We start from the raw sequence: 27,847 nt of genomic DNA on the forward strand, positions 1-27,847 counted from the left end.
TTTTTTTATCCATTCATCAGTTGATGGACATTTAGGCTCTTTCCATAATTTGGCTATTGTTGAGAGTGCTGCTATAAACATTGGGGTACAAGTGCCCCTATGCATCAGTATTCCTGTATCCCTTGGGTAAATTCCTAGCAGTGCTATTGCTGGGTCATAGGGTAGGTCTATTTTTAATTTTTTGAGGAACCTCCACAGTTTTCCAGAGTGGCTGCACCAATTTGCATTCCCACCAACAGTGCAAGAGGGTTCCCGTTTCTCCACATCCTCTCCAGCATCTATAGTCTCCTGATTTGTTCATTTTGGCCACTCTGACTGGCATGAGGTGGTATCTCAGTGTGGTTTTGATTTGTATTTCTCTGATGAGGTTTCCTCCATTATTTTAAGTAATGTGAAAGGCATGACAGTAACACATGGCTTACATAGGTTTATAATGTGATATTTTACTAAGTTACTCCTAGAATTCTAGATTCTAAATTGGATTAAATAAATCTTACAGCAAAGTCAGCATTCACCTTTGTCATTTCTGTTAAAAGGTCTCTAATAAATGGCAATGATTAAGGTGCTCTTTTACCAGAGTTTCAAAGTGTAAAATCACGTGTGTGTGTGTGTGTGTGTGTGTGTGTGTGTGTGTGTGTGTGTGTGTACAAGCTGCAAAGATGAGTGAGTAGATCATCAGGTGTTGAACTTCCCCACTCTCTGGGCTCTGATGGATCTATCATTCTCTTAGTGGTCCATGTGGAAACAAACAGCCAGCTTGGATGTGTTTTCATGTCTCCAAATGCACGTGTTCTGATCTTTCCCATCTTTGGGGAAAGGTTTTCTGAGGAGGCAAGGATTCATCTGAAACAACAAGAAAAATCAGAAGTCATGTCCTACCCCATCCTTTCCCTGGCCCTTATCCCCCTTTTAAAGATAATGCTATCATGTGAATGCAGGATGCTATCTAGGGATGGTTTGATGAATTGTATTTTAACAGGGAGGGGCTGTAGGCATTTTTACAAGCAGTACTCCGTCTATAGGTAATGTTTGCATTGACAAAAAGGCTTAAATATCCCTTTTCAACTTGGTTTGTCTTTTCAATTTTATTTAAAGGTATGACACTGGGATTTGCAGGAACCTATTTATTGGTGAACTTTGCTCCAAATAGAACTCAGTCTATCTCTGCAAGAACAGTACAGTATTACTTTGTTGGCTGGCAGTTCCTGATCTATGTGGTAAGAATTTAAAAAAATTTTTTACTATCCCATAAACTATATTATCTAGACCACTTGTACCTACAGATGTTAGAGAATGAATATAATCTTTGCCTCTCAACATTAATCTCTCATTAAACCATAAATATATTTGACTAATACCAAAGTATTTGAAACACTAAATCAGCAATAGAGCACCCCCAGTTTCCCAAGTATCCTATTCTTGACCTGTCACTGGAACAATTTCCACAATATTTAATCCAACAAATTCCAAAGCAATGTGTTTTAGGACAACTCAAAGTAAAAACACAAACCCCAAAAACCTCTCTTCCCAGGTCAAAGGGAAATACCTGAAGACACATTTTAATTCATTGGCTTTAATTCAAGATAGATATTTTCTTCAAAAAAGTGTTCACTGAGAACATGTACCAGATTGTCTGGGGAGAAGTAGACAGCAGAAGGATAATGCTGAGAGATGCGTAAAAGAAAGAATGGAATGAGCTGATACAGAAATTTGAAGCCACTAACTGGGATGCTTTATTTGATGTAGTGGCTGTACCCCGTGAGTATAGAGAGAACGTGCTTGTGGTGGTTGATGTGTAACTTGTTTCAGAAGTCAGTTTATATTGAAGAAAAAGAGTATTCCAGGAGGGGCAGGTGGTAAGAAGAAAACTGGGATAGACTACGTGACCTTTAACCGAGAACTATATTAGTAAAATAATTGTGAATTCAACAAGAAGAATCAAAGCACAGAGAATCATACATATTTAGCATCAGAAATGATTTTGAAAAACTATCTGATCTAGTCCTCTGCTATTGAAATAGGTAAAATAGTATGACCCTACTTCATATACCTGTTATTCAAAACTGTGCCATTGGCATTTGCAGGGACATGTTTACTGGTGAACTTTGCTTTAAGTGTAACCCAGGATATTACCGTGGGAACTATGTGATATTACATTATTATCTGGCAGTCCTTAATCTTTGTGACAGGAATTCTATATATCTCGCCATCTCTGATATATAATTCCGACCACCAGAACACAAATGCTTACAGGTGTTATCTCTTTCTAGTCTCCCTCTATACTGCTTTCTTTTACTTAAACAAATTAGGTTTCTCTGTTTTTGTTTTTGTTTTTAAATCCTCATCCATACACACTCTTCAATCAACTGTCCTATTTCCCTTCCACTCTACTCTCCCCTCTACTTTCCCAACTCCTATTCACTCCTCACTCTTTATCATCTGATAGATCCGTGCCCCCCCCCCAACAAATTGCCAAATGGAATTGCTTTTTTGGTCCTGCTGTTTTTGAACCTTGTGCAGCATTTACTCATAACCCACCATCTTCTCCTTGAACCCCTCTCTTCCGTGGCTTTCTCAATTTATTTTCCCGATTTCTCCTCTTCCTCTCGGACTAGGCCATCCAATACTCTTTGTGGGCGCATCCTTCTCTCATGCCAACCACTCTTGATCTCTTCATGCTACATATTCTTCCAAGGTTTTCTAGTGTGATCTCATTGACAACCCCCATCATCCTTTAGAAAGACTTCTAAATCCAGTCTACATCTCTCTCCCAGGCGTCTTCTGAGCTGCAGTTCTGTGTTCTCATCTGTCCACTGATTGCTCATCCCTGTCTTGGACGTGTCATGGGTTCCTCGAATGTAACGTCTCAAAAATTGAACTCAGTGTCTTCTCTCCTGAACTCTCCTCCTTTTTATATTGGAAGGCTCCCCTTCCCCTGTACATCAGACTTTAGGATTGGACTGCCTAATGCAGATTAGCCTTCTTCAGGTCTGTCATTCTTTGTGTCTCTCCTCTGCCCCATTGTAACTTCCTGCTTGTCCAGCAGACCCAGCCCGTTAAGAATCACAGATTTTATCAATCAAATCCATTTTCATGATAGCTGAGACTTGAAGTCCTACCAACGTATTATTATTATTTGCCTACAGGCAAAACAGATTCTTCATCCAGTAAGAAAAGGGTCACCCAGTCGGCGACCAGAAAATGAATAGCCCGAGTTGAATCCTTGGGAGATTAAATATGCAGCAAGGTTTGATTTCTTGGAATAAGCAGCAGTGTTTGATGATGACGTGTCTTATATTATTTTAACACCAGAGAAAACATTTAAAAGAACGAAACTACTCATTCTTAAACCTTCTATTTCCACAAAAGAAACTCTGACATTACTTGTATTTTGCTGTTTTCCAAAGTCAACTCTTAAATTCATTCATTCATTTATTCACTAGTTCATTCAACAGACTGGACATCCAGGGTATAGAGAAGAAGTCCTGTAACAGGAATTTTACAGCCCTGGGAGAGACCCATATTCCCATAAAATAATGAAAGTATGTTTGAAAGTAAATGTCATCCAAAAATGTAACTAATTCCAGATATTATAAGATAGCATAAAATAAATCTTTAATAAAGTCACATTTGAATAACACTATGGGGGAGCGCCTCTCACGGTCTGTGAGTTCGAAACTCGTGTCAGGCTCTGTGCTGACGGCCCAGAGCCTGGAGGCTGCTTCAGATTCTATGTCTCTCTCTCTCTCTCTCTCTCTCTCTCTCTCTGCCCCTCCCCCTCTCACGCTCTGTCTCTGTCTCTGAAAACTGAATAAACCTTAAAAAAATATTTTTTTAATAACACTATTGGCTTTAGACTCTAAAGGGAATATATCTACATTATCTTAGTTTGGAATTTAATCCATTTTATGTTACCTCTCTAAAGACTCTAGATGTTACCAATTACATGCTAAGCTCTTGAGCTGAAGTTTGGCTTAAATCTGACATCGATGTTTAAGTTTGGCTTAAACATCGAGGTAATTAATATTTAATCCTTAGAGATGGAGATTTCCATGCTTTTTCTGCAAACCATGACTGCAGAGATCATAATTACAGCAATTAAGGCTATTCTTTGAAGGATCATTCATCTAGCTACTCTTGTATTACACTGAATAGAAATGCAGTACCTGAATTGCTTTTTAGGACTGATCAAATAACTACTAAAATGAATAAGAAAGCATTTTAGAGTCTGAATAAGCTGTACATTTCTCAAAAAAGGATTGTAAAATTGTATCCCAGGCTGGCTAACAGCATCTCCCTGTCTCGGGTGTTTACCAGCACCAGATGGATGTCCATGGAACGTCCATGTTCGTGTTACGTTTAAGGCTTGCGTGAAGTAGAAGCCTCAGAAACAAGGCCCAGGAGCCTGTATCTCTTTTGTCACATCATCCCATGGCCCGCCAGTACTCCTCACCACCAAAAACAGGGTGATGAGTGCCTTTAAATCTAATTAGATGAGAGAACCAATCCAGAAAAACCCAGAGTCAATTCAGAAAACTCATCCTGAAGATTCTGTTCTTCTGGAAGGACTTCAGATACCAGAACCTAAGTTAGCTTCCAATTACTTCCATAACGAATTGCCACAGACTTAGTGACTTAAAGCAATACAGATTTATTATCTTACAGTTTTAAAGGTCAGAAGTCCAACACGGGTCTCACAGGGCTAAAATCAAGGTATTGGCAGGGTTATATTCCTTGCCTGTGCCTCTGGAGGAGAATCCATTTCCTTGCCTTTTCCACCTTCTAGAGGCCGCCAGCCTTCCTTGACGCTGTTCTTTCTCATGTTCCATCTCTCTCTGACCATGCCTGGGATGGTTCTCTGCTTTTTAGGACTCGTATGATTACTTTGAACCCTCTTGGATAATCCAGGATAATCTCCCCATCTCAAGGTCCATAGCCTTAATTGCATCTCCAAAGCCCCTCTGCCATGTAAAGTAACATACACACAAGTTACAGAGATTAGGACATGGGCATCTTTGGGAGGCCATTATTCTGCCTACCAGACCTACGTCATTTAACCCCTCTGAGCCTTGGTTTCTTCATCTGTAAAATAGTGCCTGCTTCCTCAGGTTGTGAGGATTGAGTGAATTGGTACAAGTAGAGCGGGTGGTGAGCCTGCAGTTAAGTGCTGTTATTATTTCTGACCTCTGAGACAGCAAGCAGCAAAGCAGCCTCTCCCTGGGTCTCAGCAACCTGTAGAAATCACAGCCGCTTTAACAGTGATATTTTCAGAGAGGGGGAGAAATGTTGCTAGGAAAAAAAATGAACATTAATTCATGCTGCTTGAATATTTTATTCCTGGGAGCTCCGTGACCTCTTGCCACAAGGCAGAATGCAGGGCAATGACGTGACAGCCATTCTGTGAGTCATAGGAGCTCGTGTTAACCGTAGAGATGGAATTTGGAAGAGAAAGAAAGGAAAGAAAGAAAGGAAGGAAGGAAGGAAGGAAGGAAGGAAGGAAGGAAGAAAGAAAGAAAGAAAGAAAGAAAGAAAGAAAGAAAGAAAGAAAGAAAGTCATATTTGATATTTAGAACTGATAACTACCCTCATTTCTCCCTTCCCCCCAATTAATAATCCTCCCGCTAACAGATTTAGCTAAGACACTCTGTGCATTAATGCAGGCTGAGCCACCTTCTTTCCAGCAACAAATACAGTGGTCCCAAATGCTGCCGTGAGTTGTTTATGTCAGTGTGAGAAATGGAAGCCTGTGGTTGAGAGGGGAGTGAAGCCGACAGGGGTATTTCTGCTAACGATTGATGAGCTGCACAGAGGTGGGGACACCCAACCCATGTTGTGATGGCAGTTTGGGGGAAGACAAAGTGATAGGAGTTTAATAGCCTTTGTAGCATGGCTTGATTCAATTAAAGACCTGGCAAAAAGTCCTTTAAGAAAAAGTTAAAGTAATTGGTTTAATTTACCAGGAAAAAGCTGAGGGATGACTTAATCTTCCACATGAGATGAAAGGTTTTTAAATGAGGAAGATATGGTCTTGCTGCTTTCCATGCCCACAGAGGATTAAAAAAAGAAAAAAGCAAACCTTGAACTGAAACAGTAGAGATTCATGTTGATTTAGAGATGGCTCCATAAGTAAAATATAGTCCTGAATGTACTGAAGTCCGTAACTCTAGTAATTTTTAAGGAAAAAATTAGTGGTGGTGTTTTTTTTTTCTTTTTTCTTTTTTCTTTTTTTTTTTAATTTTTTTTTTCAACGTTTATTTATTTTTGGGACAGAGAGAGACAGAGCATGAACGGGGGAGGGGCAGAGAGAGAGGGAGACACAGAATCGGAAACAGGCTCCAGGCTCTGAGCCATCAGCCCAGCGCCTGACGCGGGGCTCGAACTCACGGACCGCGAGATCGTGACCTGGCTGAAGTCGGACGCTTAACCGACTGCGCCACCCAGGCGCCCCAGTGGTGGTGTTTTTATGTCAGAAAAGTAAACATTCATATTTACGATTTCAGGCCAGGGATACTACCTCTTTGAAAAAAAATAACTTGCATCAGGCTATCTTAAGGACTTCAAAAAAGAAAAAAGTGAAAACAAAAATAAAACTGAGAACTCCAAGTGACATTAGAGTTTTCTTATGGGCAGGAAAATTTTAGACATTCAGTCAATTAATATTTATTGAACACTCAGTTTATTAGACATTAAGTCTTGGTCTTTGGCAAGGTGTTCATAATAAATTTGAGGTGTAATTTATTCATTAATTCCATAAATACTCATTGAGTAACCGACTGTGCCCAGGCACGAAAGACAGTAGCAAACAGGACAGATAAAGCCCCTGTTCTCATAGAAGTGATGTGCTAGTTGGGGAGACAGACAAGAAACATACAAATGCATGAACAGGAAATATTCTACACTCCACAGTAAATGAGGGGTGGCTCTGTTAGAGCAGTCAGAGAAGACATCTTGGAGGAAGTGATGTGTAAGCTGAGTGACTCCTTTGGGTGACTAGAGTGACTAGAAGGAGCCATTGTAGGGAGATCAGGGAAGGAGTATTCCAGGCAACTCCAGCAGTTAGTGCAGTTAGTGCAAAGGCCAGAGCAATCTGAGCATTGCAGAGAACTGGCAGGGGGTGGGGGATCTGTGCCTGGCAGAAGTGGGCCATCCAGGATTTTATTCCTAATGTGATAGAAAACCATAGGAGATTTAAGCAAAGGAATGACTGGATATAATATATAATTCTATTACATATATCATCCTGGATAAATCTCATAAACAATGCACAGTGGGGGAAAAAAGCAAGTAATCAAAACCAAGTATGATTCTACATGTATAAAGTCCAGACATGTGCAAAAATAAACAAGGCGCTGTTGGGAGACACATGAAAGGTGGTAAACCATAAAGAAAATGAAGAGTAAACACAGAATTCAGTGTAGTGGTTGCTGGGGAGAGCCGAGGAGGAGGGGGGTGCAATTGGGGTGGGGTGCACAGGAGACCTCAAAGTATGGGTAGGTTCTTTTTCTCTGGCTAGGTGCAGGGCACATGACTACTTGTCATATTATGTAAATACCTTATATATGTATCATATACACTCTCTATGAATGACCTAGTTCATTATTCAAATTGTGCTTTTAAATGATTCCTCTGGCCGCTGAATGGCTGGGTTGTAGAGGCAAGAGTAGAATCCGAGACGAATTGGAAGCTGTTGCAGTGGTCAGAGAGAGGGCGGCAGGGAGTGATGGAAAGGAAGGAGTTGCTGGCTGGTGCAAAAGGTGTGTGGTGAGGCCATTCATTGCAGGGGTGAAGGCCCCACGAGGGATAGGTGGGGAAGGAAGGCCTTCAGGAATTTACTGCCCGCGTTTGTGTGCTATGCTATTAAATGTACGCGTGGAGATGTCTAGAAGATAGTTGGGTAAATGAGATCAGGGTTGCCGATCTCGGCATCGTTGGCATATAGGTGAGGTTAGAGCTCTGGGTCTGGATGGCTGAAGTTCCATATATTGTCCGCATATGTTTGTAATTGTCCTCAGGAACGCCAGGCACCCTCAATTCTCACAGGGGAACGAACTGTTGCAAAACCAGAAAGAGAAATGTGGCATTCAGAAGACTGTGTGTAAAATAATTGATACTCTACTCTTTTGCATCTTTTTCACTTCTAGATTTTCGAAATATTAATTTTCTGCACCCTCCTCTATTTCCATAAAAGAAAAGCAATGAAGCACATGGTGATCCTGCTAAGCCTGGTGGCACTTCTAGGTAAGAACGTACTGTTCTCTCATTCTCCAATCTAACCATGCTAAGTGAGAAAAGAGGTTTGAAGGAGAACACTTAAGCATTCTGTTCCTTTCTCATTGTTTCTACTTTTCAACTCTGATCTGCAGAAAGAAACCCAGGCTCAATCACGCAAACTGTATTTTGCACATCCATATCTACAAGTGGTGTCTGTTTAGTTCCTTTAAAAACATGTCAGCGTTTTTACTTCTGAGTAATTTTATTTGCTCTCTGACAGTTGGAGGATTTTGTTTCTTAGGATGTAATTGAAAAATATTAAAAGAGGAACAAAAGAATGATCCCAATTGAAACTTTTTTCATCAGGAATTACTTACCAAAATATAGCTAATATGAAATGTAAATGTAAGCAGTGTGATTTTCTTAAATACAACATTTCTTTCATTCATTGTTTATCTACCCATTTCCTTTTTTTCCCCAGGATTTGAAAACTGATGGTTCCGTAAGCCCACTGTGTATTTTTAAATCTGCCCTTTCCCCTTCTCTTACACACACACACACGCACACACACACACACACACACACACACATCTTCATATAAATCAACACTCTCTCAGGAGCTCTCAGTAATCACTTGGAAAATTGCCTTTTAAAAAGTTATTTATAATTTTTTTTTCCTCTTCCTTGCCAATAAAATGAACCATACGTCGTGTGTTGTTTGCTATGATTCTGTAGATTATACCTATACCACTGGGACAGGCAGCAACCTTCATGCTAAGGAGGGGCTGAGTTTCATTTGTCCATCTTCATTTCACAAACTAGTTCTCTCCTTTGAATTGGAAGAATTGTACCTGTGATAATTACTTGTAGAAATGAATTTATACCACAGTCAGGTATGCTGTTGATGAAAAGAATAGAAGAAAAACTTTATTGTTGCTTCTTTCCAAATTGCCAGATAGGGAGAACAAAAGCAAACAACTAAGAGATAAAATGCACATTATATAGGAAAATATTGAAAATAAAGGACATTTTAAATAGGAAAATAAGATAACAGAATTAAGATCATACATAGCAGTTATGATCATAAATGTAAATAGGGTAAATTCACCTAATAATAAAGAAAGATTCCCATATTGGGCTTCAGAAAAATTCCCAGATTGATTTTGAACAAAGATTCTGAAATTGGATTCATCCACAGTTCTCTGGTTTAGCTCCACAAGAGTTGTAGAAATGGTGACCTTTCTAACCGGCCCTTGCTGGTTGTGAAATACTCTGACTTCATACATAAATGTCATCTAAAACAAGTTAACTCAGACTGAAAGGAAAAGAAAGCAAAAGGGCATACTATTACTATCTAAGTTAAAATCCAGGCAGAAGCAAAGGCTCCTGGAGGCCCCATATTAGTATTTAGCTGCTCATCGTAGCAGAATTGAGGGTTGGGAGGGGGAGACACCAAGGCCAGGGGCCCTCAGGAGATTCAGGCAGCAGCTCTTTTGAAAACGATGTTAATAGAAATATGAGAGGAGTAGAAGACTTCTCTTAGTTCATGGAAGGTAGGTAGACAGAAAGATCTATAAGGACAGAAGAATGAGTCCTCAACGTTGCTCTAACGTTGAACTCTAAATCCTGAAAACAGACCATACACCTGCCTTCAAGTGCCTGTGTGACATTTACAGAAGTTAATTGTGTAATTGCCCACAAAGAAATCCTTGATAAATTCCAGGAAGTTGAAGTATGGACCACATTCTCAGATCACAGTGAAATAAAAACAGAAAATAATAACAAAAATAACAGAAACCAGTAAAACTGTAACATCTGGAAATGCTGACACTACTTTTAAACTGCAGCTGGGCCCAAGTAGAAACCAAGCTTTCATTGCAGCATATATTTTTAAATTATTATGAAAACACTTAGTATTAAACCTGTAGTTTATGACTAATGCTGTATTCAGAAGGAAATTCATTACATTAAATGTAAGTCAAGCACTCAGCTCAAAACGGGAGGGAAAAAAACACTGAAATAAAGCTGAAGCAAGCAGAAAGGAGTGATTAATAAAGGTAAAAATTAATGAAATAAAGCACAGAAAAACAATGGATTGATAAATAAACCCAAGAATCTATTCTTAAAAGACATTAAAATATATCCTTCATAAGACAAAAAAAAAAGGAAAAATCTCAAATATACAAAATTAGAAATAAAAGCGACAACAAAGATGAAAATTTGATTAAATTGATTATTTTTTAAAGGAAAATAGATATGGAGGACATGGAAGAACGGTTTAAAATGCTACATCCTGAAAAGAACCAGGCCTACATACTTGACTTTCTTTTTTTTTTATTATATGAAATTCATTGTCAAATTAGTTTCCATACAACACCCAGTGCTCATCCCAAAAGATGCCCTCTTCAATACCCATCACCCACCCTCCCCTCCCTCCCACCCCCCATCTTTACTTTCAACCTAGAAGGTTAAATCTTTAAGAAACAGATTCTGTTTTGTTGTTGTTGTTGTTCACACTATTTGAGGACATAAGAAAGCTTTCCCGTTTTGTTTACATAATGATTATCAATACTGATCCCAAGTAGCACACAGTAAGAATACCCTGTACTAATTTCCCCACTCAATATTAATGTAAAAGTCTCAAAAAATTAGCAAGTAGAATCCAGAAAAAAAAAAAAAACCCGACATACTTCATGACCAAGTGGTCTTAATGAAACCGGTTCTTTTTCTCTGTAACGCTTACAATTTATACTTACATATCCTACTTACATATTTACATTCTGATATTGCTCATCTTCTCCACCTAATCAGTTCTATGAGGACACAGCCATGTCTGTTCTAGTTACACTGTATATAATTACCTAGAACTGAGGACGGTGAGCACAGAGAAAACATTTGAATTAACTAAATTAATTATGGGAATGAAAGCATGGTTCTTTAAGAAATCCATTGATATGGGGCGCCTGGGTGGCTTAGTCAGTTAGCGTCGGACTTCAGCTCAGGTCATGATCTCACCATCCGTGAGTTCAAGCCCCGCATCAGGCTCTGTGCTGACAGCTCAGAGCCTGGAGCCTGCCTTGGATTCTGTGTCTCCCTCTCTCTCTGACCCTCCCCTGTTCATGCTCCGTCTCTCTCTGTCTCAAAAATAAATACACATTTAAAAAAAAAAAAAGAAATCCATTGATATAGTTCATCATGTTAATGGCTCAAAAAGGGAAATATCATGTAAATATCCAGATGCTGAAAAGACATGTTAAAATTTAATATCCGTTCCTAATAAAGAATTTGAAATGTAATCAGAATAGAAAGATATCTGTGTTAAAAACATATTTCTCTCTTTTTAATAATTTTCACTTTATTGGGAAATTATTGACACATAGAGTGTATGTATTTAAGTATGCCACGTGGTAATTTGATGCGCATATACATCACAGAATGATTACCGAGCTCATGATAATGAACGCATTTATCACCCCCTATAGTTAACATAGTGAACTGTGTGTGTGTGTGTGTGTGTGTGTGTGTGTGTGTGTAATGAGAATGCTTAAGATCTCTGAGCAACTCTGAAGTATACAATACCGCATTATTAACTGTAGTCACCATGCTGTGTCTTAGATCCTCAGAATTTACTGTTCTTAAACTAAACATTTAGACCCTTTGACCTACATCACTCCCTTCCCCCTACTCCCTGCCCCTCAGAACCACCATTCTAGTCTCTGTTTCTGTGAAATTGGAAAAATATATTTCTCTTAAACCAAAAGCTGAAGCCTACATGCTGGAGAAATAGCACAAGTGCTGTCATCATACTAAGAAATGAGAAAAAGATTGCCCACTCTTCCCTTTATACTTACCTGTGCTGGTTAGGCATTTTACAATGATCACTAATGACTTCTACAAGAAAAAATGATTATGGAAACCATGTAGCAGCTTTGAAAAATAGTTATAGTGTCAAATTAAATGGAAAATGTAGCACACAACATGGTACCTACCTTCGTTGTGATTAAAAGGGCGCATGAAGCAGACGCTGGAGATGAGTGAGAGGTAACAGTAGTATGCAGGTGGATTTGTTTTTACTTTATTGTTAATATTGTTTATGTGATAGATAAAAAAAAATGAACTAAAAAGAAAATAGAAAGTGAGGGCAACCAGGAAGAAAGGAAACTGGCTTCTGGTGAGGGGCTCCCCAGGCCTGTGGCTGCAGTCTTTCTTAAGTCTTAAAACTCCCAACCGAATACTTCCAACTAGGGGCACCTGGGTGGCTCAGTTGGTTAAGCGTCCGACTCTTGGTTTCAGCTCAGGTCATGGTCTCACGGTTTGTGGGTTCGAGACCCACATCAGGTTCCACACTGATGGTACCGAACCTACTTGAGAGTCTCGGTCTCTCCCTCTCTCTCTGCCCCTCTCCCGCTCTCTCTCTCAAAATAAATAAATAAAATTTTTTTAAAAAGATGCTTTCAACTGATCAGGAAGCTGAGAAAGCTAGGAAGTCCTTCTCTATGCTTAGCATACTCAGATTATGGAAGCCAAATTAATAAGTGAAATATTTGTGGCTCTAATAAGGAGACATTCGTAGCAATTTGGGAAAGTCTCTGGAAGGAACAGTTGATGAAGTCGGAGGAAACCGAGAAGGCCAGATTTCAAACACAGGTCAGCTATGTCAGGCAAAAGCAGTACCACTGTGATGACGAAAGTAATACATGTCTATTGTTGAGAAATAAGAAAAACAGAGAGGGCCATCAAGAAAAAGGTAAAAATCCATGTAACTGAGCACTGCCTCACAGTACTATGGGAATGTGACTGATAGTCTGTAGAAGGCAGCTTGCCAGTATATTTCAGAAGAACAGCATCTGTCACCAGAGCCCCACCCCGCTCCCCCGCCCCATAGCTCATTTTCCTAGGGCAATTGGCAGAGTGCTTTGCAAAGATATATGTTCAGGGATATTCATCACAACCTCATTTTTAATTCCAGGGAAAAAAAGGATGTACCTAAATAACCTAAATATGCAAAAAATAGGGAATTACCAAGATGAAGTATAATTCATGCAAAGGCATACTTCACAGCTGATGAAAATCATGCTCAGAAGAATATTTAATGGCATAGAAAATACTTGATGGCAGTTGAAACTAGGTTCCTAAATAGTATATACTATTTGTTATATATATATAACATATGTATATACATATGTTATAATGTATTCATATCCAGAGACAGGAAAATAGCTACAAAGAAATATCCCCAAATGTTAAAAATGACTTGGGGATGAGTGTTGAGATTACAGGTGATTTTCATTTTTCTTTCCAGGCTTTTCTGCATTTTTCCAAATTTTCTTAAAGGAACATATAAACTTTTATAGTTTTAAAAAATGAGTTTAAAGGCTCTTCATAATCCCAGTGCCTAGAGATAACTACCAATAGGATCTTGACGTTGTTTCTTCTGGCATTTTTTCCTAGCTTTTTTTTTTTCTGTATATAAAAAGAGAAAATATATAAGCACTTTATATTTTTTATGTATACATTAGAATGATAGCATATTAAATTTTGTATTTTCACCTGTCCTCACCAACCACATTCCCACCCAAAAATAAAACAGAAGTACTTGTCACCAGCCTAGAAATAACTTGCAGAGTTACAATAAAGAGTGATTAATTGGTTGGTGATTGTACATGCTTTGGAAATACAGTGATTATATTAGCAAACCAATAGTTGGTTTAGCTATTTAATAAAAAGTCTAGTTTTGTTTTTGTTTTGCGGTCAAGTATAATTTAACATCAGATGGTAGTTGCATTAGATGACCTTGAAGGGCCTTTGCAATCCTGAGGTTCTGAGGCTAATGGAATAGTGTGTTCAACTCCTTCCCCATTAATGATCCCTTTGGGAAACCTGGTTGTTCAGACCACAAGGCCATAACCACATTGTACTCTAATTTCAAGCAAAATTTTGAAGAGGAAATCAAGGTCCCTCAAGAGCTAACCTTACAAACTTAAACCATCAAGTGGCGCACATCACTGCAGATAAAATTCCTAGATTAGCTGAGATAGGACTATTGTCATAATCGGTAGAAAACATGTAAGATGATCAGGTCAAAAGCTATTTAAAGATGAAGAGGGACCCAGTTGTAAGGGCCTCTTTGTTCAGATTGGGGGTTTGTTTTTAGAATTTGTCACCTGTTCTCTGCTACGATTTTTAGTGGAAAGGAAAATGCCTGATTTGGAAGTGTGCCCTGGTACTCTTCAAGTTGAAGTATATTTTCAGTTTTTGGAAAAGGAGGTTATGGGAGGCTTTCCCTGGTTGGCCATCAGCTGCTATTTTAAACATTCTCTATATATAATGCCTTTTCAAAAGCTAAAAGGGATAAAGCTCAGATATATCATGACCAGGTAGACCAACAGCACAAAGAAAATGTTTCTTGTTCGCATTGCCTTTGACTTAGAGTTATTTGATTTCACGTAAAAATGATTTTTTTCACTTTCTGTAGGTTTCAGCTTAGTTACGGAATTAGATGCGACATTAAATTTAAGCAACCTAAAACCAAAAGAAAACGCTATTTTCTTCCTACAGAGACATGGTGTTTCTAGAAAATGCCTCATTGCTTTCATATTATAACCTTATCAAGTCACTTCTTCATTGCTGTTGGGAACCTATGAAAAATTGGTTTGCCTAAGGCCAGGTTCCTCTTTAGCATAAGAGTATAAATAGAAAGTGCTTATGTGACCCTTAGATTTATGGTTGACTCTGAGAGATGGATACTCAGCTCTGGTCCTGCTTCCTATTACTGTCTTCAAAAAAATTTTTTTTTCATGAGACTTCTAGACATTTATGAACAAAAAGGCTCAGACATAGACTCAGTACAATTCTTAGTAAACTCACAGAGGGAGTCGCTTTCCACTCGCCAGTTTTCTCATCTATTTGGCTTTCGATTTTTCAGTATCGTTTAATAGTTATTTTCCCACTCACGTCACATGGACCGTCTGACTTTGCTTCTCTCCCCCACCTTCATTGTTTTCTCCTCTCCCATCTCCTAGTAATTATAACCTCTGCGACATCCTTTCAGCAGTGAGGGCTGGAAAATAAGCATCTTGCTCCCAAGATAAAAAGCACCCAGTCGCGTAGCAGATCTTTAGCTGATTTAGGCAAATTCAAAGTGCCGCGCGGCTTGAGCGGCCGGGCTACCCCTTGTCCGGAGCCACGTCCTACCCCCGCCTCTCACGAGCCTGCGTCCTGAAAGCGTGACTGGAGTATTGACCACTCTACTGTGTAAGCTTCAGATATTTGTTGGTAATTCTGTCTCAAAAATGTATTTTATTTGTGTCTCCTGTTTTCTTTTTCAGCCTCGTTGACTGTCATTTCAGTAAAAGCAGTCTCAGGCATGATCACTTTTTCTGTGACGGATAAAATGCAACTAACTTATCCCATCTTCTATATCATGTTTGTCATCATGATAGCGTCTTGTGTTTTCCAAGTCAAGTAAGTTAGCTTCTACCTATTCACTAATCTTTCAACATTCCCGTGCTTCTCTGAGCATTAATCTTTATTGGCATCCGTGGATAATTAAAATGAGGTGTAACTGATTTCTGAGGGTGAAGGGCCTTCAGCTTGTCCTCAGCCAGCACGCCTTGCTTTCTCCTTCGCGTCCAATAATAAGTTTTTGCTAAGCTTTGCCTTCATGTCTTGTGAGTTCTAAAGTATGGCCGCAATCTAGCTAAGTGCACTTTGATACTTTCCTGATGCTCTTCCGCTTGTAATTAATATCCATCGTACGCAGGTTGTCATTAGCAATAAATCAAAGGGGAAGGTCCACATCCAGGATTTCATTCTAAATATAGGAAATACATGAACCCTTCACCTTCATTCTTAGCTCATGCTCATTAATTGCCCAGGGATGGACAAAACCAGACGTTTGGCCGGGAGGGAAATCCTTTCCCCAGAACTTTGCATCCTTGGCCAGAATTTTCTTTGTACCCATGGGATCGCGGAATGATTGTTTTATGTTTCTCTTGGGGCCTAAGAGTGGTGACATGGAACATTTTAAATTTCTGTTCTTCTCTCCCCCCCACCCTCCGCCACCTCCTTCTGCTCCAGTCACTTCCCCTCCGTTTCACATCATGATTATGCCTTTGCCTGCGAGGCTGTCTTTAGCCAGCCAGGAAGTTTTCTGTTTATCCCAAAATGCTGTGCAAAAGCTCCATCCCGGAGCCAGCTGGGAAATCAGGGCCTAAACTTGGGAAGAGTTTAGGGAAGAGTTCCCTCCATAGATGCTAGCAGCAAAGCCTAATAGTTCTGGGTCGGACATGGGCCTGTTGCAAAGAAGGTGGAGAGTGACTGGAAAAACCCAGTGTTTTGTCACTGTTTCATTTGTCATTTCCTTATGAGAATGAGTGTGTTTCTAATGCTTGAGACTTGCCACTTTGTTTCATCTCCCTTTCTTCTTCCGAATTCATCAGCATGGCTATAACATCTTTTTGGAATTTGGTGATTAGCATCGTTATCTTTAAACTCAGCTTTATGAATTTAAGAGGCAGGTCCAACCCAAGGCACCCTGCATTCCCACCACCCTTGTCCCAGTCCCTGCCTCTTCCACACTGGTGCCCCGTGAATGCACTAGAACTGTAGAACTGGCCACCCATCAAAACCGCCTGAGGAGTGGTCTTGTTTGTTCATAGATAGGTACATATACACACACACATATACATGCATGCATGTACACACACATGTGCTCAGGCACACCTGGGATCTACCCACAAAGCATTTCTTTTTAATTGTGCTAAGACAGGACCTAAACGTCAGTGCTTTTTAAAATTGCTCAGTTGACGTCAATGACAGGGCAGCACGGCTTCACTGTGGGAACCTGAGTCGCGCTGGTGGCCAGAGTGCGAAACTGAGCTCCCCACATGTGCTGTGCAGCTGGAGCACGGAGCATTGTTTTTGAAACATTAAACATTCCTTTACTTCTCCATCTTCCTTCTTGGCATGTGGCATGTCAATGGATAGCTACACTATTCCCCAGATATGATATTTAACAGATTCTAGGGTCTATCCTAATGAATCAGCTCCAGTGTGATACTGGTCCAGCAGCTTGACTCACTTCCAACTCAAACTTCTGTGGCCTCAGAATATGATTAATTGCTTTTCATTGTTACTGTTGTTGGTTTAAACAGACCATAAAACCTGACATCTGATCTCATACATCAGATGCATATAAGCTATGACTGCTGATTGGAAATGCCCTTTTACTGCACTTCCTTTCCCTTTGTAGTTGTAGCTTAAGGACATGCATTTCTTGAGGTTACTGTTAACTTGTTGCTGAACGTCTCTTAAAGCCAGAGCTTCAGTAAGTGCCTTCTGCTCTAGGTTCCTGAATCATGCCACGAAGCTCTACAACACAGCGATGGTGGTGCCCATTAACCATGTTTTCTTCACGACCAGCGCCATTATCGCAGGTGAGCTTGGGTTTTCTCTGCTCGGGTGATTCGACCCCCACAGAAGCATAAATAAAGTTTCTCTCGGAGTAAACAAGACAGCCAAGCAATCTTCAGTTAAAAGGACCTATGTAGCCGGTATCATACCCTGCTCACCTCCACCCGGATCTGAATTTGCTCCATAACATCCTCGCAGACAGGTTATTCTGCTTTGTGGGAAGGCTTCCCAGTGCTCTCTGTCTCCCGAGACAGCTCGGTCCTGTTTTGGATCCCCCTAATTATTTGGAGTGCTCTAATTATTAGAAAGTGTTTCCTTATAGTGGGGTTGAAACTAGCCTCCCTGTAAATTCAAGACTCTCATCTTAGTTCTGCTTTCTGGAGTCTTCTCCTTGCCAGCCCTTCTTTTAATTTTTTTTTAATGTTTATTTTTGACAGAGAGAGAGAGAGAGAGAGAGAGCACAAGCGGGGGAGGGTCAGAGAGAGAGGGAGACACAGAATCTGAAGCAGGCTCCAGGCCCTGAGCTGTCAGCACAGAGCCCGACACGGGGCTCGAACTCGCAGACCGCGAGATCATGACCTGAGCCGAAGTCCAACTGAGCCACCCAGGCGCCCCTCCTTGCCAGCCCTTCTGATAATCAAAGCAGCTGAAGGGTCCTCTTGTGTCTTGTCTCTGGGCCAAACATTCCTCTTTCCATTAACTCCTCCTTCCTTGCCCCTTACCACTGATCACCTAGATCAAAGACTGGGGTCCAAAACTGAATCCAGTGTTCCAGGGAAAGGCAGGCAGATGAGAATAGAAGCTACTATCTTCACTGCTCTGGCCTCTATTTTTCTACTATTACAGTCCTTTTGTATTTATTGACAATTCAGAAACATATATATGTGAGACACAATAGCATTTTTTTTTTAAGCATAAATTTGACTTCACTCATATGAGGACTTTAAGATACAAGACAGATGAATATAAGGGAAGGGAAGCAAAAACAATATAAAAACAGTGAGGGAGACAAAAACGTAAGAGACTCTTAAATATGGAAAACAAACAGAGGGTTACTGGAGGGGTTGTGGGAGGAGGGGTGGGCTAAATGGGTAAGGGGCATGAAGGAATCTACTCCTGAAATCATTGTTGCACTGTATGCTAACTAACTTGGATGTAAATTTAAAAAATAAATTAAATTTTAAAAAAAAAGAAGAGATCAAAAAAAAAAAAAAAGCATAAATTTGAAACTTGGTCCAAACCAAAATATAATAGATTCCAGTATATCACTCCTAAGGTTAGTACTGTTATGCCCTAGTTTATTGGCTTGTTGGATATATTTACTACCTTCTTATATTGGAAGTTCATTTCCCAAAGCAAAGTTTATGTATTTTGGAAGCAATTAGGGATTATGTTTCCTAATTGACACACCTTTCTTATTTCATGGCAATGTGACTGCCAGTGGGCAGTTTCTAAAAGTAATCGATGCATTTTTTATTTCCCAAAACTGAACCTTACGTTTAAAGAGAAAGATCATATACCAAGACATCTGATTTTTTTTTTTAGAATTTTATGCTTGCTGACAAAAGAAAGTATGAAAAGATGGCACATTAGTGTGCCCTAGAATTGTTAGAAACAAAAATAATAGGGCCCCAAAAGAGGTACAGGCATGACATACAGCCTAATAGTTAATGTTGTAAAGACGTGTAAAAAATGTACTTCCCTTGAAAAGAACATTTCTGTAGTAGGACCAACAGGGCTGGAATCTCAATATTTAGCACGCCAAGTAATTGATGAGTCAGAGAGGCTGGAACTTTCTGGAAGTGATAATGGTTCATCTGCTATTACTGAAGTATGGAATGGAGATGAAGCTTCTTGACTAATTTTCCTTTTTTGCCCCCATCAAAAAGTCTAGCTTAAAATTACAATGTGATATCATATTTTGCCTACGAACTAGTGAAGTTTTTGTTTTGTTCTTTTTATCGCAATAACTAACACCAAGAAGGCTGCAGTATTACTGGCACTCTCATGGAGTTGGGTAGCATGGCACTACCCTCCGAGAACTGGGTTTCATTGTCTTCATCAAGAGCCTTAAAAATGTTTCTAATCTTTGATCCCACAACTTAACAACAACAACAACAAAAATAACCCAATTTAAAAATGGGCAAAGGACTTGAACAGACATTTCTCCAAAGAAGATGTATGAATGACCAATAAGCACACGAGAAGATGCTCAACATCACTAATCATTAGGGAAATGTAAATCAAAACCACAAGGACACACCACCTTTTACCCATTAGGATGGCTACTAGCAAAAAAGAAAAAAGAAAAAAGAATTAACAAGTGTCAGTGAGGATGTGGAAAAATTTGAACTCTGTGCATTGTTGATGGGGATATAAAATGGAGTAGCCACTCTGGAAAACACTATTCCTCAAAAAATTAAACATAGAATTACCATACAGTCCAGAAATTCCACCTCTAGGTCCATATCCAAAAGAATTGAAAGCAGGGACTTGAACAGATATTTGTATGCTTGGATTACAGCAGCATTATTCACAACAGCCAAAAGGTGGAAGAAACTCAAATGTCCATCAACAGATGAGTGGAATAGTATGTCATACAATGAAATATTATTATCCAGCCTTAAAAAGGTAGGACATGCTGAGACATGCTACAACATGGATGAACCTTGAGGACATTATGAGATAAGCCAGTCACAAAAAGACAAATGCTGTATGATCCCACCTATATTAGGTATCGGAGTAGTCAAACTTACAGGTACGGAAAGTAGCATGGTGATTGTTAGAGGCTAGAGGAGGGGGAAATGGGGACGTGTCATATAATGGGTAGAGACTTCCAGTTTTGCAAGGTGAGAGGGGTCTGGACGTTAGGTGTACAATAATGTGAATATACTTAACACAACTACAAACTTAAAAATGGTTATGATGGTGAACTTTTTGTCATTTGTATTTTACTATGGATTTTAAAAAAGATGTTTCTACTCTTTGAAGCAGAAATTCTGCGTTAAGCAGCAGTAACAAGAAAAATCCTGGGGTGCCTGAGTAGCTCAGTCAGTTCAGCAACCAACTCTTGATTTCAGCCCAGGTCATGATCTCACAGTTTGTGAGATCGAGCCCTGCATCAGGCTCTGCACTGACAGCGTGGAACCTGCTTGGGATTCTCTCCACCCGCCTCTCCCTCCCCCCATCTGCACATGTGCGAGCTCTCTAAACAAATAAACAAACAAGCAAATTAACAAATAAATAAATGAAAAATCCTAAAACGCTGAGAAAAAAATACGTATGAAGAAGTTTATCACTAATTTTCTACAGCAAAAAAATTTCAAAACAGCTGAAAATGCCCTTAAAAGAAATGAATATTATAGGGCAGTTACTTAGAATAACATGGAAACATTGAAATGATTACACAAAAGTGTGCAATAACATGGAAAAATGCTTCCAAACCTGCTCATCCATTCAACAGATATGTATTAGGACTGAACGTGGTTCCTTCCTGTATGAAGTTTATTCTCCAGGTGAGGAGATGGGCTTCTGAGAGCACTCCTTTCATATAGGGCTCTGTCTTGTTCATCGTGGTGTCTGTAGCACCCCGAACAGTAGCTGGCCCAAAGGACTCAGTAAATATTCGTTGGCTAACCAGCAAGGATAACACCACACACACAAAAATCCAATTCCAAGTAATACATAATTTAAAGATGGCTTTAAGAAAAAAAACAGTTCTATGAAGGCTTTGGGACCTTAGACCAAGAAGAAATTCTTGAGACCAACAAGGAGAGAAGAAAAGTTCCTCATAGTAAACAACGCATCCAAGTTTTCCTTCCCCCAAAAGGGCGACCAGAAGAAAGAGAAGGGAGAGGGGGTTGACAGTGAGAAATGGGGCTGGGTGGAACGACTACGGTGCCCTCCAGTGGCTGAGTGCACACGGGGCATTGCCAAGAGTGACAGCCTGGGCGGCCAACAACTGCCCTGAAGGGAATGCTGTGTCAGAGGCCCCAGAGTCCACGCAGGCTCTCAGGTCAGGCTTGCTGACCCCTGGCCTAAAACTGTAGGTAGGAAATGGCACTAGAGTTTTGTTTTCTTGCGTGTTCCAGTGGGCTAAATCCTAAACTGGATAAGAAATTTCTATTTGCAAAAGTTATGTTAATTGTGTTGATTGTATAATAAGAATACATTACATAGAGCCTACGAATCTATGTTCTTTTTGAAATCACTGAAAATCTGAGTGTGGCTTGCAAATATTTTCAAACTAAGCTACTGGATGTGCATTTTAAGGGTACCTATGCCTAGAAAAAATAATACATTAACATAATTTAAAAAACAGTGTGTAGCTTTTATATATATTCTTACCCTAAAATTAAGTTTGTCTTTCGTTCCCTTTATAGGTATCATATTTTATCAGGAATTCCTTGGTGCAGCTTTTCTTACCATATTTATATATATTTTTGGGTGAGTAAGTGTCTCAGAAGTAAGGAATGTGAAATCCTGTTACTTTTATGTAGGATTTTTGGCATTGTACCTCAGGTATAGAAAATTGGAAGGTAATATAAGAAAAATGAGTTTCCTGAGCTCTTAAAAGAAACATATTTTTCAATTTAACACCCTACACAGGGTGTTATATGACCCTACACAGGACTCCGTGTCTTTGACTTGGTGATTTGGGTATCTCTCTGAGGGTTCTAAAACTGGGGATGTTCAGGTCCAGCCAAAGTCTCGATAAATCCACTGGTTGTTGTAGCTACTCCATGACCTTTTTGTACTAAATCAGATTTACCTCACTCTTGGAAAATTCTAGGTTAGATCTCACTCAGGAACCACAGATGCCTCTGGGATTATCTAGAATAAAAGGCCAAGTCTAGGACAGATTATTAGCTTTGGACCTAATAACATCAGATTGGTGGTACCCCTTCCTTGTATCTGGACGCCCATCATTCCCCCTTCCTGGAGATTTGGTGGGCATGATTGCTGACATTCTTGCAAACAGAGGGCAGAATGTTGACAGAATGTCACCAATGTCTAAGATCCTCTGTTGGTTCCAGCTGGCACTCCCTTAGCACTTTAGCTGTTTCTTGATCTGGTGTTCTGCATGACCATTGTTACGCAGACTTGAGCCCAGACTATTTTCAGTGTAGAAAACCATCTAGCTTGAAAATTCAATTTCATAAGATGCTTGGGCGAGCCTAAACTTCTAGGATCTGGAAACTATGACTATTCTTATGGCCAAGGACAATTAAATTTCTTAGAAAATTAAAGAACTTTGTTTTTTTTTTTTGTTTTTGTTTTTTTTTTTGCTTGTGTTGCATGCCAGTAATGGGTCTGGGCATGCATGGATAGAAAATGAGACCTAGTGTCTACCCAAAGGGTTTAGAGCCTGATTTAGCCTCCAGATGGTAAAAACCTGGGGCAGAGATTTATTGGAAGCTGCCCAGGTCTTGGTTCTGGGGGAAAGTATTATTGGCTGCAGCAATTAAGACAAGTTCTAGAAGGCTTACCATGAAAAACAGAAAAAACAAGACCAACGGAATTTGTGTCATCATGTAGAATATGGAGCTCGGTTATTTAACACCCTGAGTTGTTTCATGTTCTTGTGTTCCTTATTAATATTACTCTTACAGGTGTTTTCTGTCATTCCTTGGTGTGTTTCTGATCACAAGAAATCGAGATAAGGAACATCTGCCACAGTCTTACATTGATTTTGGAAATATTCCTGGTAAACTGTCTATTCTTTAATTTATGATGGAAAACTTTATCCATATAAATTAGTAGTCGCTGCTATTATTTGGGTTGTTAAAATTAATATAAAACATAATTCTTATCCTTAAAAAATGTACATTTAGCGATGAAACCAGGAGTGATGTTGTAACTGTAAGTGTTAGTAATCATTTATTTGAATGTCAATTTCGCACAGAACACTGGGGATATAAAAGAACTGGCCCTGTTTTCTTGATTTGGGTGATGTCACAAATTTCCTTTTTGGATTTCCTTAAACTGAAAAAGGGTGAGGGGTAGGAGTGGGGAATGGCTGCCAACAGCAGACCCCTGCTGCTTGGGGAGCCTTTGAAGGAACATCTAAGGGCAGGAGGTTGGGCTGCTAAGGAATATAGTTCCTGGAAAGACTGCAGTGGCCTCTGCACTGTGGGGCCAAAAGGGATGTTCTTCACAGTCACCTGAACATGAATAGCTTCTTCCCCTCCCCCACATTTGCCTTCATCCTGATCCACATAACATGCACCGTCTTCCCAGCCCCCCACTCTCACTGGGAAATAACTTGCTTTAGTCACGTAGACAACAGAAGCAATGTTCAGAACAAAGCAAAGTTTGCTGTGTCCTCACCCCCTCTCCTGCCCACCCAGTATCTCCAGCTTTGCTAGGGATTTGGGGTGACCTATAGGTTTCTAGACGGAAGTAATGGTGATCTGACAGCTTCCTTTACCATTCTGTTAGGCCCAAACCTTCGAAGCAAAATTCATTAAAGCCTTCTCCCTATGACTGGGAAAATATGGCCCAAGAAGTTCTGTGTTCTCTTTCCCTCTTGAGTCCCCTGATCAGCTAAGAGCATTCAGGGCAAGAATTGGCATTCACAGCAAGGGTGTGCATTATAAATGACGTGTATGGTTAGAAGTTCTTGGGTGGAAAATAAAGTTTTCATATTTTTAACCCGAGTTTTCATTTCACAAAGCCCCATACATAGGATCCGTAGCAGCTTCCAGAATCTGCTATGAAAGTCTGTTTTCTCTGTTGTTATATACTTAGAACAAACATGGAAAAGGGGGAAGGACACCGGGCAGGAAGGTGTGGAGATGAGTGGATGCTTCATGTCCCCCCCGTGACTGATCCAACCTGGTTTCCATGCCCAGCACAGTAGGCCCTGTGCGGTGGGGAGACAGCTCTCTCCTGTGGACGGCGCATGCTCACAGTCAAGAGACATGGAGTTCTGAGGCCTTTTCTTCCCGGTGTTTATCTCTTGTTTAGAGGGTGACCACATATTATAAAAAAAAGGTGGGGGGGAATAAAATGTGGCTTGGAGAGAGGAGAAATTATTAAGACTTATCCTTTTGTATGAGCACAAAAGATTTTCTGTGATTACTATCTCCACAGGGAAACAAACACTGGACAAAATACAACCAGATTCAAATGGCTTATCCTATGGAACTTTGCCTGATGGAAGTGACTCAACGAAGAGCCAAAGTGGAGAGAAGAAAGAGGTCTAAAATGCCGAGAGGGATGGCTTCTGGCCTGTTATTCGATATCACCTTTGAAAAAAACTGCACATGTTCCATTTGTGTCCACAGCTTTTCTGTGCTGACATGTGCTAGCTAGCATTACCGGTCCTTCACCGTGTCTCCATTTGTGCGGACAGCGGGGCCTTCCTAAGCCTTGACAGCCTCATGTCTTCATGGAATGTAATTTGAAGTGTTCCCCACACCCTGGACTTGCCCCTAGTGAACTTCTAACTGGCTAGATCTTAATTAGGGCCTGGCTACTCAAGCAGGACTGTCACACAAAAATGTGCGTTCACGATTTGGCTACAGAGCACATAGGCTGCTCTTCCCACTCGACTTAGAGCGTCAGCTGCTTTGCTTTAAAGAGACATGTTAATCCCACAACCTCATTCTGGTACCAAAGGTTTGAGAACATTCATTTCTCCTACGACATCTTTTATGAGCCTCCCCCATAAAGATCTCACCTTTCTATTCCTAAGTTAGAATGGTGAATCATCTTTCCTGAAAATGAGCCCTATTATAACCATCCTTTTATCTTTAAAATTAGAGTTTGTAAGTGGCATTCTGTGATGGTGTGTACCTTGGCTGGTGAACTTTTTCAGATTAAGAAAGGAACCAACTCAGAATTAGGACCAATTTTTCAAAAAACATAGAATGATGAACATTTTCTTCAGCTGTATGATCCTATTATACTTGAGTTGAAATTGAAAACTTCATATCCTATGCCTGTATTTGTTTAGTTCTTATGACTTATCTACTAGGTATATTTTAACTCCTGACACAAGGGTCAAAATTCATACTTAAGTTCTTAGTGTTACCTTCACTAGCATACCATGTCTTCCCCAAGTTATTATCTCGAGCTTTATAAATTCTTCTAGGCAAAAGGACAGCTATGATTAGAGACCTGGATTTTAGCCATTGAAGTCTGTAGACATAGCCAGGTGGCCCAAGCTGAGACCAGAGAGGAAGGCCATGTGCCGCTGTACCCTGCCTGGCTCCACTGCTGTGACTAGTCAGATACCTACTAGATATATTTGTAGGGAGAGTCCATAGTCATATCTGTTATTTATGAACTGCTAATATATTTAAATGAGAAGAAAAAAGCTAGCCTTCACTGTAACCAAAATCAAGTAATAAGCCCTATCCCTAATGACATTTCAAAACCTTCAGATCACGTCTGACATGCCAGTCCAAAATTGTTCAGGCCAGTTGTCTGGCATTTGTAAAGGTTGTTTATCCCGGAGCTCTTGAGACTGTCGTCTGAACTGCTTTGGGTCTTTCAGCCTCGTTCCTTGTCGTAACCTATGCTCCTGACCAAACCTGGCCACAAAGGCAAGATCCGAATCTATCACCCACGTATGAATAATAGCCTAGAGCCCATGTCTGGCTTTTGAACTCCTGGTAAGAATTCCTGCTATTGTGGAAAGTATCCCCCTAATTCAAATAAAACAGTCCTATAATTTATGGCATGTTTTACTGAATCGGTCCAACATGTTGGCACTTGAAGGCTCAGCTAAGAAATGTGTCTGGTGTCTTAAACTACAGATTTCTGATGACTCTTAAAACTGGTTTCAAAGATTGCGAAAATATTTAGACTAAAGAGTTGTACTTGAAGTGGGACTCCATTTATAGCTACAGCACGTGGTTTTGAGCACTGCAGAATTTTGCACAGACACAAGCATGATGCCAATACTTTAGTAGTTGCCAACATTCGCATCTTTTAAAAATTTTGTGAAATGACATTGACTTATGCACATTTGAGCAATCCAGCAACGCTTTAGAAGTCCAGGCAACGTACAAAATATATCGAGACCTAATTTTACTTTCCACATTGCTTCTTCAAAGCCAGGTGAATAGGAGTTTTAGTTGTATTGGCTCATAAGATTTTTTAAATTACAAAGTGCATGACAACAACCAAAGCCAACCCAGTCCTTCTCTTGGCATTGTGAATTGGGGACCTTTAGCCAACACTTGACTCATTTGACTGTTTGTCTAGACGAGGGGCCTGCAAAATTTTCCTGTAAAGACACACAGAGTAAATATTTTTGGGTCTGTTGGCCAATGTTGCTTGTCGCAGCCACTCAGCTCAGCCATGATAGCATGAAAGCAATCATAGATGATACTTAATGAATGAGCACGTCTGTATGCCAGTAAAACTTTATTTACAAAACAGGTGGTCAGCCCTAGGCCTGTAGTTTGCCAAGCCCTAATCCAGACTCCCTTGCCCTTGCTATGCAGTGTCTTTCTTGTTCCTTGGACATTCAGGAGTTGAAAAAGTGGCACTTCATGGTCCATGACAAACTAGGATGCTATGGCATGGTGGAGCCATGTCTTGATATTTACATTAGGATCTTGTTGCTTATATAAGATACAGATGGAAGTGGTGAGTTCATTATGGGTGCCCAAGTTTCTCTTGAAAGCAGTGGTTCTTTTGTGAGCACCACTACCTGAACGGGAAGAGCCTTTCCAGTCCCATAGTCCAAGTTGATAATAGCCTCAGAAGCGCGTATGAGCTACCTTTCATCAAAGCAGAGGACTTTACCATCTGATTGTTTTCACTTTAAGTGTTTGCTTAGTCTATAACCATAATACTTTCACTACCAGAATCACTTGGGAAAAAAATACAATAAAAACTTCTCAAGCAGTGACTCAGAATGTATTTTTCAACACCCCCATCCCACCCCCACAAGCTCCTGGAAATTCTATTTTGTGGCAAAGAAAGAACAGGAAAAGGCAGATTTCGTAGATTATTGCAATGTCAGTGCTAGTGAAGAGTAATGGTGATAATGTGCAAGTTTGGCTCCAAAAGAAGCAGGTGTAAATGGTGGGTATGACTTAAATGGATTGAAACACTGAGCCAAGTTCCTGGAAGCCAAGAACCCTCTCTATGCTCCTTGTTTCCAAGCGCACAGCTCATCCAGGGATGGTAACCGTCTGCGCTCGGCCACGCTAAAGGCTGCTTCATACTTGCCAATTTAATAGTGATGTTATGGACATAAACG

General features: G+C 40.1%; 1 protein-coding gene across 1 annotated transcript in view; it reads left to right on the forward strand.

Annotated features, from left to right (window-relative positions):
• The window catches only part of NIPAL2 (NIPA like domain containing 2), an 85,114-nt gene extending 57,621 nt beyond the window's left edge, over window positions 1-27,493 (forward strand). Inside the window, exons 6-12 of the mRNA XM_086695164.1 lie at window positions 1,096-1,217; window positions 8,142-8,238; window positions 15,540-15,675; window positions 17,560-17,648; window positions 22,008-22,071; window positions 23,238-23,332; window positions 24,721-27,493. Of these exons, the coding sequence (XP_086551290.1) occupies window positions 1,096-1,217; window positions 8,142-8,238; window positions 15,540-15,675; window positions 17,560-17,648; window positions 22,008-22,071; window positions 23,238-23,332; window positions 24,721-24,833 (716 nt within the window). The 3' untranslated portion in view covers window positions 24,834-27,493. The remainder of the gene's footprint in view (window positions 1-1,095; window positions 1,218-8,141; window positions 8,239-15,539; window positions 15,676-17,559; window positions 17,649-22,007; window positions 22,072-23,237; window positions 23,333-24,720) is intronic.
• Window positions 27,494-27,847: the final 354 nt, after the last annotated feature.

Source organism: Puma concolor, chromosome F2 (genome assembly GCF_028749965.1).
Source record: "Puma concolor isolate L17-30 chromosome F2, mPumCon1.1.hap2, whole genome shotgun sequence".
Lineage (NCBI taxonomy): Eukaryota > Metazoa > Chordata > Mammalia > Carnivora > Felidae > Puma > Puma concolor.